A 16,853-nucleotide genomic window follows, 5' to 3' on the forward strand; every position below is an offset into this window, starting at 1 on the left:
CCTCGTTTAACTTTCAAAACCACACTTATCTGAATTAAACTTCATTCGCCATTCCTTGGCCCACTTGCCCAGCTGATCAAGATCTCACTGTTATTCTTGATATTCACCTGTACTGTCTATGATACTTCCTATTTTAGTGTCATCTGCAAACAAACTCATCATGCTTCGTACATTCTCCTTCAAATCGTTGATATAGATGACAACAGCAATGGGCCCAGCACCGATTTATGAGGTACACCACTAGTCACTCACCTCCAGTCTGAAAAAAACAACCTTCCAGCAAAACCCTCTGCTTCCTACCATGAAGTTAATTATTTATCCAGTTATGTATCCACATGGATCCCATGTGATCTTACCTTCTACAGCAGCCTCCCATGTGGAATCTTACTGAAGGGCAGCACGGTGGCGCTGCAAGGATTTGCTGCCTTACAGCGCTTGCAACACCAGAGACCCGGGTTTGATCCTGACTACAGGTGCTGTCTGTATGGAGTTTGTACGTTCTCCCGGTAACCGCATGGGTTTTCTCCCTCATGTGTAGGATAGTGTTAATGTGCAGGGATCGCTGGTCGGTGCGGACTCGGTGTGCCGAAGGGCCTGTTTCTGTGCTGTATCTCTAACAACTAAAAACTAAAGTCCATGTAGACTATGTCTATGACCCAGCCTTCATCAGCCACCTTGGTTACTAATTTAAAAAACTCAATCAAATTCATAAGATGCAATAGTACAGGCTATCCTCATGACATCCCCATTACCTGGTCCCTAATCTTCATGATGGTAAAAACAGAGGCGAATTATTAATTGAGGACCTTGCCTATCTTCTGCAGCTTCGCACATAGGTGACCACATTGGTTTTTCAGAGACCCTATTATCTCTTGTGTTACCCATTTTTCCTTAATATACTTACAACATCTCTTTGGATTCTCCTTCATCTTAAAAGCCAGAGCACTCCCACAATCCCTATTTGCCATTTTCCTTCTTAAGTATTCTCCTCAATCTCCTATACTCCACAAAGGATACATTTGATCCTGGTTGTCTAAGCCTGACTAAAGCCTTTTTTTTTCCTGAACAGCACCTCAATTTCTCTTGTCATCCAGGGTTCCTTACTCCTAACTGCCTTGTCCTTCATACTTTAAAAGAAAAATACATACCCGGATCTCAAAATATCACTCTAAAAGCATCCCACTTTCTGGATGTCCCTTTACCTGCAAACAGCCTGCTCCAATCATCTTTTGCAAGCTCCTGTCTAATACCATCAAAGTTGGCCTTGTCCCAATTTCAAACATCAACTTGTGTTAAACACCAACTCTGTCCTTACCCATAACTATTTTAAAGGTAAAGACATTCTTAAAAGCAGTCCAGAAAAATGAAATCTACTTCAATCAGCTCATAGCTAATGTAAAGATATTTGAAACACGAAAGGAGAGCAAGGAAATGTAGAAACATTGAAAAGCTGAAACAGAGTGAATAGAACACACCAGCAAAAATGTGGAGGGAGGAGAAGACTCTTGAGATTTGAATTTAATAACCCCTTTGGAAGACTAGAAGGTTGCATGACACCTAAAGGATTTGGGTTGACTGCCTAAAATGACTACATAAACTGAGACTAAAAGAGTTGCATGCTTTAGAGGTGTGTTTGGTTGGGAGTAGATAGATACAAATGATTTTTGTGAACTGGTGGTTTTAACATTTGCAGCTGTGACACTTACTATGGTATGATGTATAGACACCTTATCGAGGTAGATTGGTGAACCATAATTTCGGAACCACACAAACTACAATGCACATCAGACATCACGCTTGCGGCAGGGTGGAAATTTTTGGCACAATGACAAATCAATCTGCAATAGGGTTTCCAGCAAAAACAAAAAAACACTGAGCGTGAGAAGGGTAGCCGAGATTAAAGCAAATAGATGCAATTACAGATGTTTGTTGCTCTGGAGAATAATCATCACATTTAGTGGACAGTGTAGAGACGTGTGTGATTGCAGCTGAAAATAAGCGGATCCTAGGAATGCAGGAGAAATTGAGGTAAAAATACATTTCACAAATTTCTGAACTATGATGTGGAGCCTCACAATGAGAGATATGAGAAAAATATATGGGTGTACATTTTATCAACATAGGGCTCGATACAGTAAATTGACATTAATCTCATGTTTTCTCACTTTATTTAATAACGTAATTTCAATCCATGCTGAGATGTTGTCTAGATATTTTTGGTTGCAGGTACTAGCTATATTAAAAGGAATTAAGGATTTTTTTTTGTCATGGTTGCTGATTACCTCATATTTATCTACCTTTTGTTGGCTGGTATGAATCTCTCCTCACTTGAACCTCTTTTTCATTGTGTTCACCTGAGGTATACATTAGCATTTAAACCTCTGAGTTTCCAAGTACATGATTATATTGTGTTAAGATTTTCTTTTCTTTCGGACATCAATAACTGACCAGGTAATATTTATCACACACTCGCTAGCAGCCTGTAGGCACTTAGGATAGCACTTAGTGTCAACTATATCTTGAGAAACTTGGATTGTTCAAATTTTGTTCAAACCTCTGTTTGTTTGAATGGCAATAAAGGCAATTTGTATTTTGTATTTGTATGCAGGATAGGTTGTCTCAGGTTGACAAAATTCTATCCTGAAGGGCAACTGGTAAATCGAATATCACTGCACCTTAATTGGTACATGTTACAATAAAAGACCTTTGAACCGTAAACTAGTGGAACTAATGTAAGAGTGCAGCAACTTTCATGGTTTTGTCCTGCGTATTATTATGGCTGGATGTAAACATGTGACCCTTTGTGTTGCAAGTTGATCACCTCATTTTCAACTACAGGGGATCCCCGATTTACGATGCTTCAACTTACGATATTTTAACTTTATGATGGTGCAAGCGCTCGGCAATGGCAGTGAGCCGCCACTCACTTCCGGTCACATGATCAAATTGTATTAAATGCATTTTCGACATGATATTTTCGATTTACAATGGGCTTATCGGAACGTAACCCTATTGTATCATATTCACTGTATAAAGCTGTATGTGAATGTCTGCACTCTAATGTTTTGGCGGTTTCCTTTCCTCATACAAACTCATTGAGCTCTAAGATCTTAATCATGTTAGTTGAAGTTTCAGCCTCATCCATAAATCTGCAAGTTACATGCAACTTTGTTGGTTTCACAAGTCTAAAATCCGTGCTGTAGTCCTGACAGGCTTGTGTTACCACTGCAATGTCACATCACTTTAAGGTGATCAGTTACCTATAATTTAGTATTAATTGAGTTGCTTTTGATATTCCCCCTCCCCTTTAAATGTGAGACCTACCACATAGAGTCCAACCTAACAACCTATAGAAAATGTTAGCCATAGCAAAGACTCTTCCAATGTGCCACATCAAATATATCAAAACATTTTGAGTTCATATATTGGTGTTCAATGAATCATTGGTAAATCTGATTTAATATTGCATGTGTTATTTCTTATGGTTTTTTTTAATGGTCTTTTCAGAAGCATATGAAAGTATGGCTCACCTAGAGAGGTCAGAGAGGGGAAGCAGGAACCAAGGATTCTGGCGGAAGAGATACCCACGTTGGAGTGGACAGGATCGCCATGGGAACACTGAATTGCAAAGGTATGTTTTCATGACTTTGGTAAAGGTCATTAGGAAGACAAAGTCAGTTTTCCTTGTAAACAAGGTTTTCTCTGTTCCATTTGTCTCTTTTAGCTGGAAATTATTCCATGTACTTGTATTATTATCTAGCTATTCTTTTGCATAGTGTTTATAGTTTTACAAATCTAGTGTGATATATTGTCAGAAATAAAGATGAATAAGCTGGTGTTACTGTGTTGTCTAGCTTCTGCTAAACATAGATATTCTGTCTGGTCCACTTTTTAAAACAAAAGCTGCAATCCCAGAATTAACATAAACACTTGAAAGAACACATGCAGCTTTAATTAATGTTTAATTAAATGTGAAATCAACAGAAGATTTTTATTAACCTTATGAAAATATTTATTATTATGTGCTATCTGTCCAATCTCTTTAATCCTCTTCAATATGTCGCTGCACACCATTCTTTATGGTCTCTGAAGTTGACTCCATTGACCCGTGGGGGTTATGGGGAGAAGGCAGGATAATGGGGTTAGGAAGGAGAGATTGATCAGCCATGATTGAATGCCGTAGTAGACTTGATGGGCTGAATAGCCTAATTCTGCTCCTATCACTTATGACCTTATGAGCATGTAACTATAATGCGACCTATGCCATCTTAAGTTCCTTTTCCTGGCAGTCCTTGTCTCATTCTGCTTCTGTCCTACCCTTAGCCCCTCTTTCACCATCATCCTCATCAACGTTTATTTTGTCTGAAAATCTTCAAAAAAAGCAGAAAACAAACGTCAAGGCAAGTTGTCAACAACAGGAAATACTTCTCTTGCACCAGTGCATTTTCATTAATGCACCAGTATCGCCTTCAACCTTGAATGGGTGGCAAAGTGTCATCCTATGAGAATGCAACAGTTCTTTCTTTGGACTGAAGTGAATCTGCAGTGAGTGAATGTGTTTTGGAGCTTATTTTCTTGAGCATAATGACCCTGGCTGGTTCATGTTTATTTTTTTCTCATGCTAATCTGATTCTCAGAATCTTTAAAATAATTGAATTTATTAAATTCTGAGGAGTTTAAAATATATGATTTATATATTTTCTACTTGCTCAGCTTGTTTTAAAGCCTGGCCCTGGACTCAGCCGCTTAATCCACCATATGGAAGTAATAAAAAAAATAGTTGCAGGATCACTTTCTCTTCTGCAAAGAATAAGAACTAATAAGAATTTTCACTCATGCAGATTTTTTCTTTGCAGCTTAATAGAACGTTCAACATTTGCATGTATTATCTTCAGATATACCAATTGGCACAACTCCAAGCCTTAGTTACCAAGCAGATATGAATAAGAAATGATCAGTGTACTTTGAATGAAGATTGGCATAATTTAGATCTCTTTGGATACCTCAAAATACCTTCAGTAGAAAGTAATTGTTGTAATAAAAACATTTTTACTTCTGAAATTGTGAAAAAAATCCACGTTTGTATTGTTTGTGTTATTTTATATTCTATAAGAGAATACAGATGAAACATTTGGCCTTTCTAAATTATGCGCTCAACAATGGAGTGGCAGGAATTCCTCCACCTTATGAATTAAAATGGAAATGTCAACACTGAAGAGTGCAGAAAGGATTCATGAAGATGTTGCCAGCTCTTGAGGGGCTGAGCTGTAGGGCGAGTTTGCACTTGCTTAGCATTTTCACTCCTTGGAGCACAAGTAGCTTTGGGTTGATCTTATAGGGGTGTGTAAAATTGTGAGGGGAATAGATAGGGTGAATGCACAGTCTTATACCCAGGGTTGGTGATTTAAAAACAAGAGGAGATATGTTTAAGGTGAGAAGTCCAAGAGTCAATACAAACCTAAGGAGCAACTTTATCACTCAGAGGGTAATGGGTATATGGGACAAGCTGCCAGAGGAGGTAGTTGAGGCTGGTACCACAATAGGATTTAAAGAACATTTAGACGGGTACATTGATGGGAAAGGTTTAGAGGGATGCGGGCAAATGGGGCACCTTGGTTGGCATGAATGAGTTGGACCGAGGGACCCTCCTTCTGTACTGTATGATTCTATGACTGAAGTCACAAAGTCTGTATATTTTCTGGCTTAGCATTTTCATTGCTGTTAGAGATCAATATGTTCTGTCTGATGTACATCTATCACATACCAATATAATTTTGCTAGGTATCAAACAATTTTCTAGCAATTAGAAAGAACAGATGTTTCATTGTGGGTCCTCCCTGGAGCCTGAAATGCAGGGGAAATTTACTGATAGTAAGTTTTACACCTCATCAATTATCTGATTCTCTACAGGAAACATCTGAGCAATGTGACTTTACTCTATGCAAACCCCTGGTAATTTCAAATAACTCTGCTACCTTTAATGTTCACTCTCCAGGTTAAACAATCTAAGCTTCTTTAAGTTCTTCAAATAAATAATTACATTATACCTGGTGCCTTTCCAAGAAATCTTTTCTGCATGCTTCGATCCACGCTGAAATGTGGTGCCCAGAATTGGATATAGTGCTCCAGTTAGGACTTAACAAGTTTTTATTAAGGTTTAAGACCCGGTTTCAATGACATGCCTTGTGTTTTCTCAATTAGTTCATGGTTTGCTAAATCCTGTAAAATGGCTCATTTATTTCACACAGTTTGTAGATTTAATATGTACACAGATTTTTCAATTTGGAAAGGTTTTATCACGGATGACCTGAGTAATGCGTCCAGATTCTGGCAATCTGTTCTGGTTGTTATATCATATCCTAAATAATGTCCAATGAGCTTTGCAACTGAATACATTTTGAATTATTAGCATATAATGGCTTTTGTTTTGTTTTCATAAGTACTTAAAGTGATTGTCTACTACTTAGGTGTAACACCTAAGAGCAATTTCTGGAGGTGAAAATGCAGTCTGGTTGCATAGTTTTATAAAGCTTTTAGCTTATTGTAAACCAAAACTCATGACTAGAGCCAGGAGTTTGCCATAAATGCGATGTGCCTTTTCATGCCCCTTTTCATGATTTCACCAGGATAATGCCTTTTTCATGATCGAGTGCCTAAATCAGCCTTTTTTTGATGTTTTGCTAAAAGGTTGTGCTATTTTCTCTGGTTGTACCGTGATTACAATGACGTTTTCCATGTTAACACGTTAATATTAATGTTATTATTAATGTGCTAACATAATATAACTTACAAGAAATTTTCCACCACCGGGGCGAAACCGGGGGCGCCACCGTCGGTCGTTCATTCGTTCGTGCCACTGCCTGCTGGTTCTGTCTTTGCAAAGATCTATTTAAGAAAGAACTGTAGATGCTGGAAAAATTGAAGGTAGACAAAACATGCTGGATAAACTCAGCGGGTGAGGCAGCATCTATGGAGAGAAGGAATAGGCGACGTTTCGGGTCTAGACCCTTCTTGGCTGATGGGGGGGGCGGATAAAGAAAGGAAGAGGCAGAGACAGGGCTAGAGGTGAGCTGGGAAGGGGAGGGGGAGGAGGGTGAAGACAAGAGCTATCTAAAATTAGGGAAGTCAATGTTGATACCGCTGGCATGTAGTCCACCCAAGTGAAATACCAAAGCTTGTCTCCTCACTACATTTACTGTTGGCTCGTCGCAAATCTGAGTTTTTGAGTGATCTGTGCAAGGCATTCATTGATGCTGAAATTCCACTGTGGAAATTGGAAAACAAATCTCTCAGAAGTTTTTTAGAGAAATAGACAGAGGAACATATACCAAGTGAGTCATCATTATGGAAAAATTATGTTGACAGCAACTTCAACATTGTTGTGAAGAAAACTAGAGATTAAGTTGCGTGCAACAAAATATGGATCTCAATAGACGAGACAACCGATGTTGTGGGGAGATATGTTTCCAATGTGGTCATTGGTACACTGGAGGCAGGTCAACCATCAAAGGAGTATTTGTTGACATCGGAAGTATTGGAGAAGTCAAACAGCTCAACTATTGCTCAGTTGTTTACATCTTCACTTGCTATACTTTGGCCAGAAGGTATAAAATATGTGAATGTTCTTCTGTTTGTGAGGGATGCAGCTCCATACATGAGAAAAGCTGCTCGTGCTCTTAAAGTTTTATTCCCCAAAATGTTGCATTTGACATGCTTAGCTCAAGGACATCATAGAATTGCGAAGCACATACGTAGCTTGTTTCCAAATGTCGATTGCCTAGTTTCCATTGTCAAGAAAATCTTCCTCATGTGTGCAGTTGTTCAAGGAAATGGCATCTGTGATCCTGCTACATCCTCAGCCCGTTTTGACTAGATGGGGGTACATGGCTCTCTGCTGTACTCTACTATGCTGCAAATTTTGAAAAGATAAAATAAATCGCCAACTGTTTTGAAGAAGAATCTGCTGCAGTCAGGGTCGTCAGTGAAATCATGCAGATAAAGTCCCTCCACCGTGATCTTGTGTTTATTGCTTCCAATTTTGCAAACTTCCCACAAGCTATCACTTCCCTTGAGAAACGTGATGAAACATTAGTGAATAACTTGCAGGTTTTCCACAAAGTAACTGACAATATTCCTAAAGTTCCTGGTGATGTAGGTAAAGAAATGCATAGAAAATGTGAGTGATTTTAGCTAACAAAGATCTTGAAGAAATACAAAAGACAGCTAAAGAAGTCAAAGGTAGTTGCAATGCGCAAGATATCAACATGAATATAGAGTCTGTAGCTTGTTTCAGGTAAGCACTAGAGACTTCAGCTGAGGTAGAAAGAGTTTTTCACAACTGAAGCATATTCTGTCTGACAGGCGGCATAGTTTAACACCAGATAATTTGAAAAAAATGCTAGTAATTATGTGCAACCAGGCAACTTTGGTCATTTAATGTAGTATACCTTTATATTATCATTTGTAACCATATTTTGGTGGTGGAAATACATGCCTTTTTAAGCGTTTTTTGTCAATAAATGCCTTTTTCGTGCCTGTAATTTTATTTTGCCATTTTGCCTGCCTATTTTATTTTTTTTAGTGCCTAAACATCCTGGCTCTACTCATGACTATGTTTCTCATGTTAATATTTCCAAGGTGTATTGGCCATTTCAAGAAGATGTCTAACTTCTTGAAGTCCTTTCCATTTTACTGGCACAGCAAATATGTGAGGCCTAATAGCAAGAGCAGCATCTGTATCAATAAAACTCTCAACTACATATTTTCACAGTATTGCAGTTACTGTCTGCCCTGTAGTGCCCAGAGTGGGGTTCTGAGCATGTTCTATGGTCACAGTCTATGGTAATTCAGGGCAACCATGCATGTAATGAAACCTATCTTGCTTTAATACTCCACAGAGGGAAGGTAGTGATAAGGTCAATTCTATACTTCATTTTTTCACGCTTGAGTAAAATAATTTGTCTCTATCGTATTGACTTCTTATTTTCAGGAACATTTTTTTCTCTTTGATCTTCAATACACATCAAAATGTGCAGAAGTCGAATGTGCAAAAATCATACACGGATTGGAAGTATAAGAATAAATTAGCAAATTATAATTGAATTATAGAGTTGATTCCAATTAAACTAACACTAAAGCATGATTAAGCTTATAAATACTTGAACTTTGAGCCTAATGTAGTTTTTAAACCTAACTGTTCTCATTTAATATAAAATAGCTCATTGTCGAAAAACAGTATTTATTTTATGACCTCTTTTATGGGCAATAGCCATTTACAAAAGCATATTTATATTTTGCAATTAAATTTTATATTGCAAGATTTACCTTGTAGCTGATGATGCCACATGTTGCTTCAGTTCATCAGCACAGTGATGCAAGTTGGATGAGGGATTAATGTTTGATGAATTGCCAATATCTAAGGATAGCAATGTACTATGAAAATGTACGTAATGCTTTTGTGTGACATTCATTTACTCCCTAATTATTGGAAGGCTAGTTTATTTTTTGAATGGAACAGAGGAAGCCATTTAGCTCCACTCAGATCTATTCAATCATTTGATAAGATCATGATAGATATATTTTTCACATCAGTGTTTCCCCATATTTTTTAATTAGATTGTTTAATGAAATTATATCAATCTCGATTTACTACTGATTATGTGTATCATGTCTTGTACTTACTTAGAACAGTACAGCATAAGAAGGGTTTCGGCCCGAAACGTTGCCTATTTCCTTCGCTCCTAGATGCTGCTGCACCCGCTGAGTTTCTCCAGCATTTTTGTGTACCTTTGATTATCCAGCATCTGCAGTTCCTTCTTAAACAGCAGAAGAATAGCCCCTTCAGCCCAAAAATGTTGTGCCGAATATGATGTCAAGACCATCTCTTATCTGTTATTCTTGTATTCAAATTTTATTGTCGTTGCCTCACTTTGAGACAACGAAATGAATTTCCCGTACAGCAGTATCATTAAAAAAAATCTAACTGCTCTTAGTACATGTCCCTCCATTCCCTACATATTAATATGCTCATCCAAAAGCCTTTTAGATGCCACTACTTGTGGAAGCACTTCCGGTTCATTGCTCAAAAACTGACTACGTGCTAAGACCTAGACCTAATTAATAGAAGTAGGAGTTACCTTGTTGGTGGGAATGACTCAAAATCTCTATTCGCGTAACTCTAAAATAAAATGCACGTTAGATCTTGAAAACTCAGCTTGTAATAAACTGCGAATGAGCTTTTGGACAGGACTATAATCAACAATACATATAGATAGATCATGTTTCTGTATCAGTGCCACAATTATTGGAAACACCATAATACTGTTTAAATTCTAACTACTATTTTGAAAGTGTTATTTATTATTGGTTGGCGTATAGTGTATCAGGTGAAGGATTATGTCCATTTATGGGTACTACACCCAATGGAGGATGTTAACGCTTTGGTTCAATGTTCAATGTGCACCTGGTCAAAAAATGGCGTTCCTTTTACCTACTGAGAGAATTTACCTTTACTATCTTGTCCGTCTCCCCAAGCCTATTCTAAGGTGGCACTGGATGAATAACACTCAAGTCATCCACTGTCCTGAGAAAGCAAATGTTGATGCCCAGTTCATCATCGCAGATAGCTTCACTCAAGCTAACTTCAGGAAGGTATTTCCCAAATACCATCAGCATGCTTTCTTCCCGCACTCACAATCACTGCTGCACCACCATTAAATATATTTATGGCTCCATTTGGTTCACCTTCATTTAGGTCAGTTTGATCATCTGCGCTTCTCATGCTGGTGTACAGAGATTGAAGTATGAGCCACCAATCAAAAGAGTAATACAGCAGTGTGCTGAGAAGATGGTGGGTCTACTTCAGGACTATTTTGAATCAATGGACTGGAACATGTTCAAGACCACTTCATCCAGCCTGAATGAGCATACCTCAGTCATCAGCGGTTTCAGCAAAACATATCGAATCAGGTTTATCATAATTTGCGCACAAACAGTGAGGCACAGGTTCAGTGAAAATCTTGCTTTCAGAATGGACATAAACAACAAACAAAATATAAATTATACAAGATAGTCTGTACCTTATGCACGACTGTCGCAATGAAATGCTGTCTTCTTGAGGCCAGATTGAGTTCACCACTCTCGACAGCCCCTTGCATCCCTGAGCATTGGAATTGTCCAGTCAGGTCAAGTTTATCATATGCAGGAGTACAGTGAGGTACAGGTACTATGAACATCTTGTTTGCATCAGATCACAGGCAAATGGACTTGGGTAACACAAATTACACGTAAATTCTGTAAGACAGTGTAAAGAAAAACAATACAAAAAATAAGATATTAGTGGAAAATCCAATTAGAAAACGTCAATGATAAAGCAGATGACAGTTGGTTTGAATTGGTCATACAATTCCTCCAGCCTGAACAAGATTGGAGTCCTCCAGGGGTGTGTGTTCAGTCCCCTGCTCAACTCACTGTAGTGGTGTTCATTTGAGTGTAATTGGTGCCTCATAGCTGTGGATATTGGCAAGGCGAGAACATTGATATTGGCAATCCTGCCACTGAATATGGAACATTTTTCAGAGATAGCATTGTTAGTATTTTTCAAGTGCCTTGAAGGCCTGGCAACAATAATCCATGTCTCAGAAACATTAGTATGGCAGGAATCACTGATACACTGCAATCATGAGTTTTGTGCAAATTTTGAGGTCTTAATTACCAAAATTCTTTTTGTCAATCGACCAAAGTCTGCATTGCCCATTTGAAGGCTAGTTTCAACATTGATATCTGTTTTTGCTGAGAGCTAGCTCCTGCAATATAGGAAATGCTCCATCTTTTCCAGAATTCACCATGAACCTTTATTATTGGAGTTCAGCCCGAAATCAAATGATGACATACAATCATATGCTTAGTTGTTTTTTCATATCTTTCATTAGTTCTGTCATTGTCGAAAGGCAGCATGATTACATCAAACAAGATCTTTGGATCTGGAACAGCTCTGTTGGAAGATTGCAACCTTCACGTGGTCCGTCCTGTTTGGACAAATGCAAACAACCCAGCGTGTACAATCAAATAAGATCAAATAGAACAAGGTGTCCTCCAACTTTAGGTTGCGCATGCCATACGCAAGAAGAAGAAGAACAGCACTGTCAGCTAGATCTCCAGTGGTTGCATGCCAAAGCATCCACTTCACCTCAAGGATCAGTATTAAGTAACAAGGCGTGATTGTTTTTGATTTACTTTTAGGAAATTAGGTAATTCTTTGTGTATGTTTAATTACTTTGCTCTCTATCCTTACTTTCTCCACTTTAAGAAGTTCATATATTATGTGCATTCCACAAGGTTTTAATGAGATTTCATTTTCTATTTTAATTTTTCATCCTGGGTAAGCCCAAAGATACTCTTGCGTTCAACAATCCAACCTGATGACATTAAGGTTTAGAGAATTTAGTTCTATTTGTGCACATAAAGTTGATACTAGTATTTATTTTCAAATTTTTTTCATTCTCAAGATCAGACCATTCCTGGTAAGGCGACACCCTAAATGTTATTGTGAAAATGGTGTTGAACCACTTTCCGAACCACCTGCAATCTTTCTGATGCACCGATTTTTTCCAGTGTTGTTGGTTAACAAATTCCAAGATTGAAACCCAGCAATGATGAATCAATGGCATTATGTTTTCAAGTCAGGATGGTATGCGACTTGGAGGAGAACGTTGATGCTGATGTTGTGCACTTGAACCCTTTATTATCCTAGGTGTTTCAGATCATGAAATTGAAAGTGCTGTCAGAGTAGACTAGGTGAGTAACTGGTGTGCATTTTGTAAATGGTATTCACTGTAGCCACTGTGTGCTGGTGGTAGATGGGGTGCCAATCGAGTGCTTTGCTTTGCCAAATGTCAAACTGTTTCAGTGCTGTTGAAGCTGCAATCATGCATGCAAGTAGAGAGTATGCAGTCACGCTCCCGATTGTGCATTTCTTGCACTACCACAGCCTTGTTTACTAATTGTGTATCTTAGCACTTTTTTTTCCCAGTCTTTTGGTGGCATTTTTGTAGAATTTTTGTTTATGTGCATTGCCTGAGTCTATTTGTATGCCCGTGATACTGCTGGAAACAAGATTTTTATTATACCTGTTCCTGAATGTACTTGTGCATATTACAGTGAGCTCGATTTGACTTGACTTGATGTGCCTTGTAGATTGTGGGAAGACTTTGAGGTATTAGGAGGAGTGTTGCATATTGCATGACACATAACCTTTGGTTTGGAGTTACGGCTACAATATTTATGTGAAGTTTATGTAGCATATCAGTAGAGTTTCTGGTTCATGGTGATCCCCAGAATGTTATTGGTGGGGAACTTGGTGATCATAATGTCATTGAATATTGAAGGGAGGAGGTTATATTCTCAACATTGAAGATGGCCATTACCTAGCACTTCTGTGATGTAAATATTATGTGCAAGAGCCTTGGCCTGAATGTTGTCTACATCTTGCTGCATATAGACATGGACTATCCATTAGCTGGGTTGTTCAATGGAATTGAACATTTTGTAATCATCAGCGAACAACCCTACTTCAGACCCTCTAATGAGAGGAAGGTAATTGATGAAGCAGCTGAAGATGATTGCCTTGAGGATTCCCTGCATTTAAGCCCTGGGAGCAATCTCCAGTAGCCCATCCCCTTCCTTTCTGTGAGGTATGATTTACACTATTAGAGTGTTTTTCCCTTGATGCCCACCATGAAGGCCACACTCCGTCAAATATGTTTCACTTCTGGCAATTAACAGTTCATGACTAGACATGTCAGGAACATAGAAGTTGGATTTGAACTATTGGTTACAAGATCACATACTTCTGCTGTTTTGGCATGTTGTCCTGTCCAGCATTACAACACATCCAGCATTACAATTCATTTTCCGGTATGCTTGATACTTTTCCTCAGTATGCCCATCTGCATTTCTCATTAAATTAGTTGAAGCGATATTAATCAACATAAGTAGATATTTGGCTAAATAACAATCCAAAACAAAAATAATTCATAAAAATAAAACTATAACATTGTGGTTGAACTAGATTAAAGGGCCTGTCCCACTTAGGTGATTTTTGTTTAGCGACTGCCGTTGACCATCATAGTTGTAGCAGGTCGCCGAAAAACCGACGACTGGACCAATGGCCTGTCCCACTTAGGCGACTGCCGGCGACTACGGCAATGGAATTTACCGAAATCAGCACCGGCGACAACCTACACCACCTGGCAACAACCTACGTCATCAGGAGAAGACAAACTACGACAAGCCCACGGTCACCGACTATCGCCGAAAAGGAAGAGGGAGATATTTCTAAATCAGAATATTTGGGACTTGGATTGGAATTTGCAGAGGGTTGTGTTACCAAACATCTACTGTCCTCCTGGTGGCAGTGGTCACTGGTCACTGGTTTGGGAGGTGCTGGGTTTTCTCGCTCGGCCTTGGGATTAATGCAGACTTCATTTGAATAATTTCATTTACACTTATACCTTAAAGGCAACTGGCAGCTGTCTATGAAAACATTTCCTTATCTGTGGGTTGCCACAGAGCAGATTTAAATGTATTAGCATTTCAATCTTTGCTTTTCATTTTGTTTCTTTTATCAAGATTACAAGTTTACTTACGAGATTTTACCCTCCTTTGATCTATTTATTTATTATTTCATAGAATGAGATTTCTTTAAGGCACTACACAAAATTATTTTCAGCGATATCTTAGTGTGCTTTGAATATGCTTTTCTGGAAATTGATATTCCCTATCTTAAAAATTGACCTTTTTTTTTAAAGCTTATTAGGTCATTGCACGAGAATCTCAAAAACAAACTTTGATGTTCACTATTTTAGTTAACTGAATGAGTGTCAGTATGACAGGTTAGTTATTCTATCATGCCTTGCCCCGGCTGAATATTAATTTGCAATGAAATGTCCCCAAGCTTTGTGGTGGGGGAATATTTTATAGCTGTCTTACCATACTGATTTTCATTCTGATAACTCAAATATGATATACAATGCTGATAGGATGACAGAGATGTAGTAAAATGGGGCATCACTTCAGTGTTATGTGTAGTTCATTTATCTGCCCAGTAGTACATTTCAATTAGCCTTGGAAAGATAGTTAATTACAGGGCATTCATAATAAGGTCAATTCAATGTTAAAAATTATAGTTAAAGAACGTATTTTCTGGTAAATGGTTTAAAGAACGTATTTTGTGGTAAGCAGACTGAAGAAAGGTCTTGGCCCGAAATGTTGCCTATTCCTTCTTTCCATAGATGCTGCCTCATCCACTGAGTTTCTCCAGCATTTTGTGTCTTCCTAACAATTGTCCAAGTGATTTTATTGTGTTGCAAGAACAGCTTTCCACTGTTTAACCTTTTTTATTATGTATTGAAAATGTGCACATATATTAGTCACTAAAAATGATGCGTGAACTTCAGTTATAGTTGATTTCGAAATCTAAAATGACAGCATTTGGTTTACAATGAATAACCTGTATTGAACCTTTTTATTAGATAACCTTCATCGAGCTTTGTAAACTGATCTAACTCTGGAATCTTCCCATTCTGAGAACTCTGGGTGCTTTTTGAATCTTTCCACAACTGAGATTTTCAAAGATTCAGTAACCATGTTTTGGAAGTCCCAAACTAGACATCCTGGTTTTCTTTTAACCCTTAAGTCCTACCTCTTCAACATTGCTTTTTGTTAGCCGTTCAAACAGGTCCTTCTTTGACGTTGTCTATTTTTAGCCTCTGGGAAGTACTTCAAAAGTTCTTTTGTGGCATTTGTTATATAAATGCAAGCTTTATTATTGTTAATATTATTAATATATGTGATCATTTGTAGAAATGACATAAAAACTGAAATAATTGATTATCTGCTACGATGGATGAAGAGTCTGATGTATTTTATTCTGCTGAGTAACATTACAGCACTTCCAAACTAAGATAACATTCTCATTCTAAGTTCACTTAATGTACTTCTCCGAGATAATAACGGAACCATCCTATCAACAACTAGAGAGCGGTCCTGAGCTACTATCCACCTTATTGGAGATCTTCGAACTACCTTTAATCAGACTTTACTGGACTTTATATTGCACCAAACGTGACTTCATTTAACATGTATCTGTGCACTTGGCTCAATTGTAATTATATATAGTCTTTCCACTGACTGGTTAATATTGCAACAAAACTCATCCTTGGTACATGTGACAATAAACTAAATTGAACTCATGGTTTTCTGAAATGCATTGTAGCTATTGAATTACCTTCAAAGTGTTATAATGTACGAAAACACAATTGTATATTTGAGTGCTACATGATGCCACAAGCAATACTATCGATACTGTTAAAAACATACTTTTAAAAGATATTGGTTAATATTGAACGGAACTTTCATTGAATTGGAACATTCTTCCCATTTCTTCTTTTGGCCAGAGAAGTATTTATATGTTGGTTTACTGGTTTGCGACAGTTTAAGAAATGGTAACAAATTCATATTAATTGTATTAACTTTAGCTTTGTATTGTAGATTGATGGCTATTCTTTGGGAGTCCTTCTTAGAAGCAGTTTCAGGTGATTGTACAAATGGTTAACAGAAGAGTGATAAACCACTGGAATACATTTTATTATGAAAACATAAATAGATTACCAAGACCAGTTTTAATCAATTTCTTCCCATCATAAGTATTAGCATCTAAGTACCACTGATGGACTGTATTATGCTTGTGTAATTAAATATAGATTAAAGATAGATCAACCTGTGGGTTAGCTGGGGAGATTTTTGTGACTGTTTTGAAGCCATTAATGAATGTGGTCCGACGTGGCTTTTGGAAT

At 37.8% G+C, this 16,853-nt stretch overlaps 1 protein-coding gene across 3 annotated transcripts in view; it reads left to right on the plus strand.

The window, feature by feature from the left end:
- LOC129712985 (serine-rich coiled-coil domain-containing protein 2-like) overlaps positions 1-16,853 on the plus strand; it is a 336,356-nt gene that overhangs the window by 117,437 nt on the left and 202,066 nt on the right. For all 3 annotated transcript variants that reach the window (XM_055661816.1, XM_055661817.1, XM_055661818.1), the window contains exon 6: positions 3,508-3,631. In XM_055661816.1, coding sequence (XP_055517791.1) covers positions 3,508-3,631 — 124 coding nt within the window. The remainder of the gene's footprint in view (positions 1-3,507; positions 3,632-16,853) is intronic.

This window comes from Leucoraja erinacea, chromosome 34, assembly GCF_028641065.1.
Source record: "Leucoraja erinacea ecotype New England chromosome 34, Leri_hhj_1, whole genome shotgun sequence".
Classification (NCBI taxonomy): Eukaryota; Metazoa; Chordata; class Chondrichthyes; order Rajiformes; family Rajidae; genus Leucoraja; species Leucoraja erinaceus.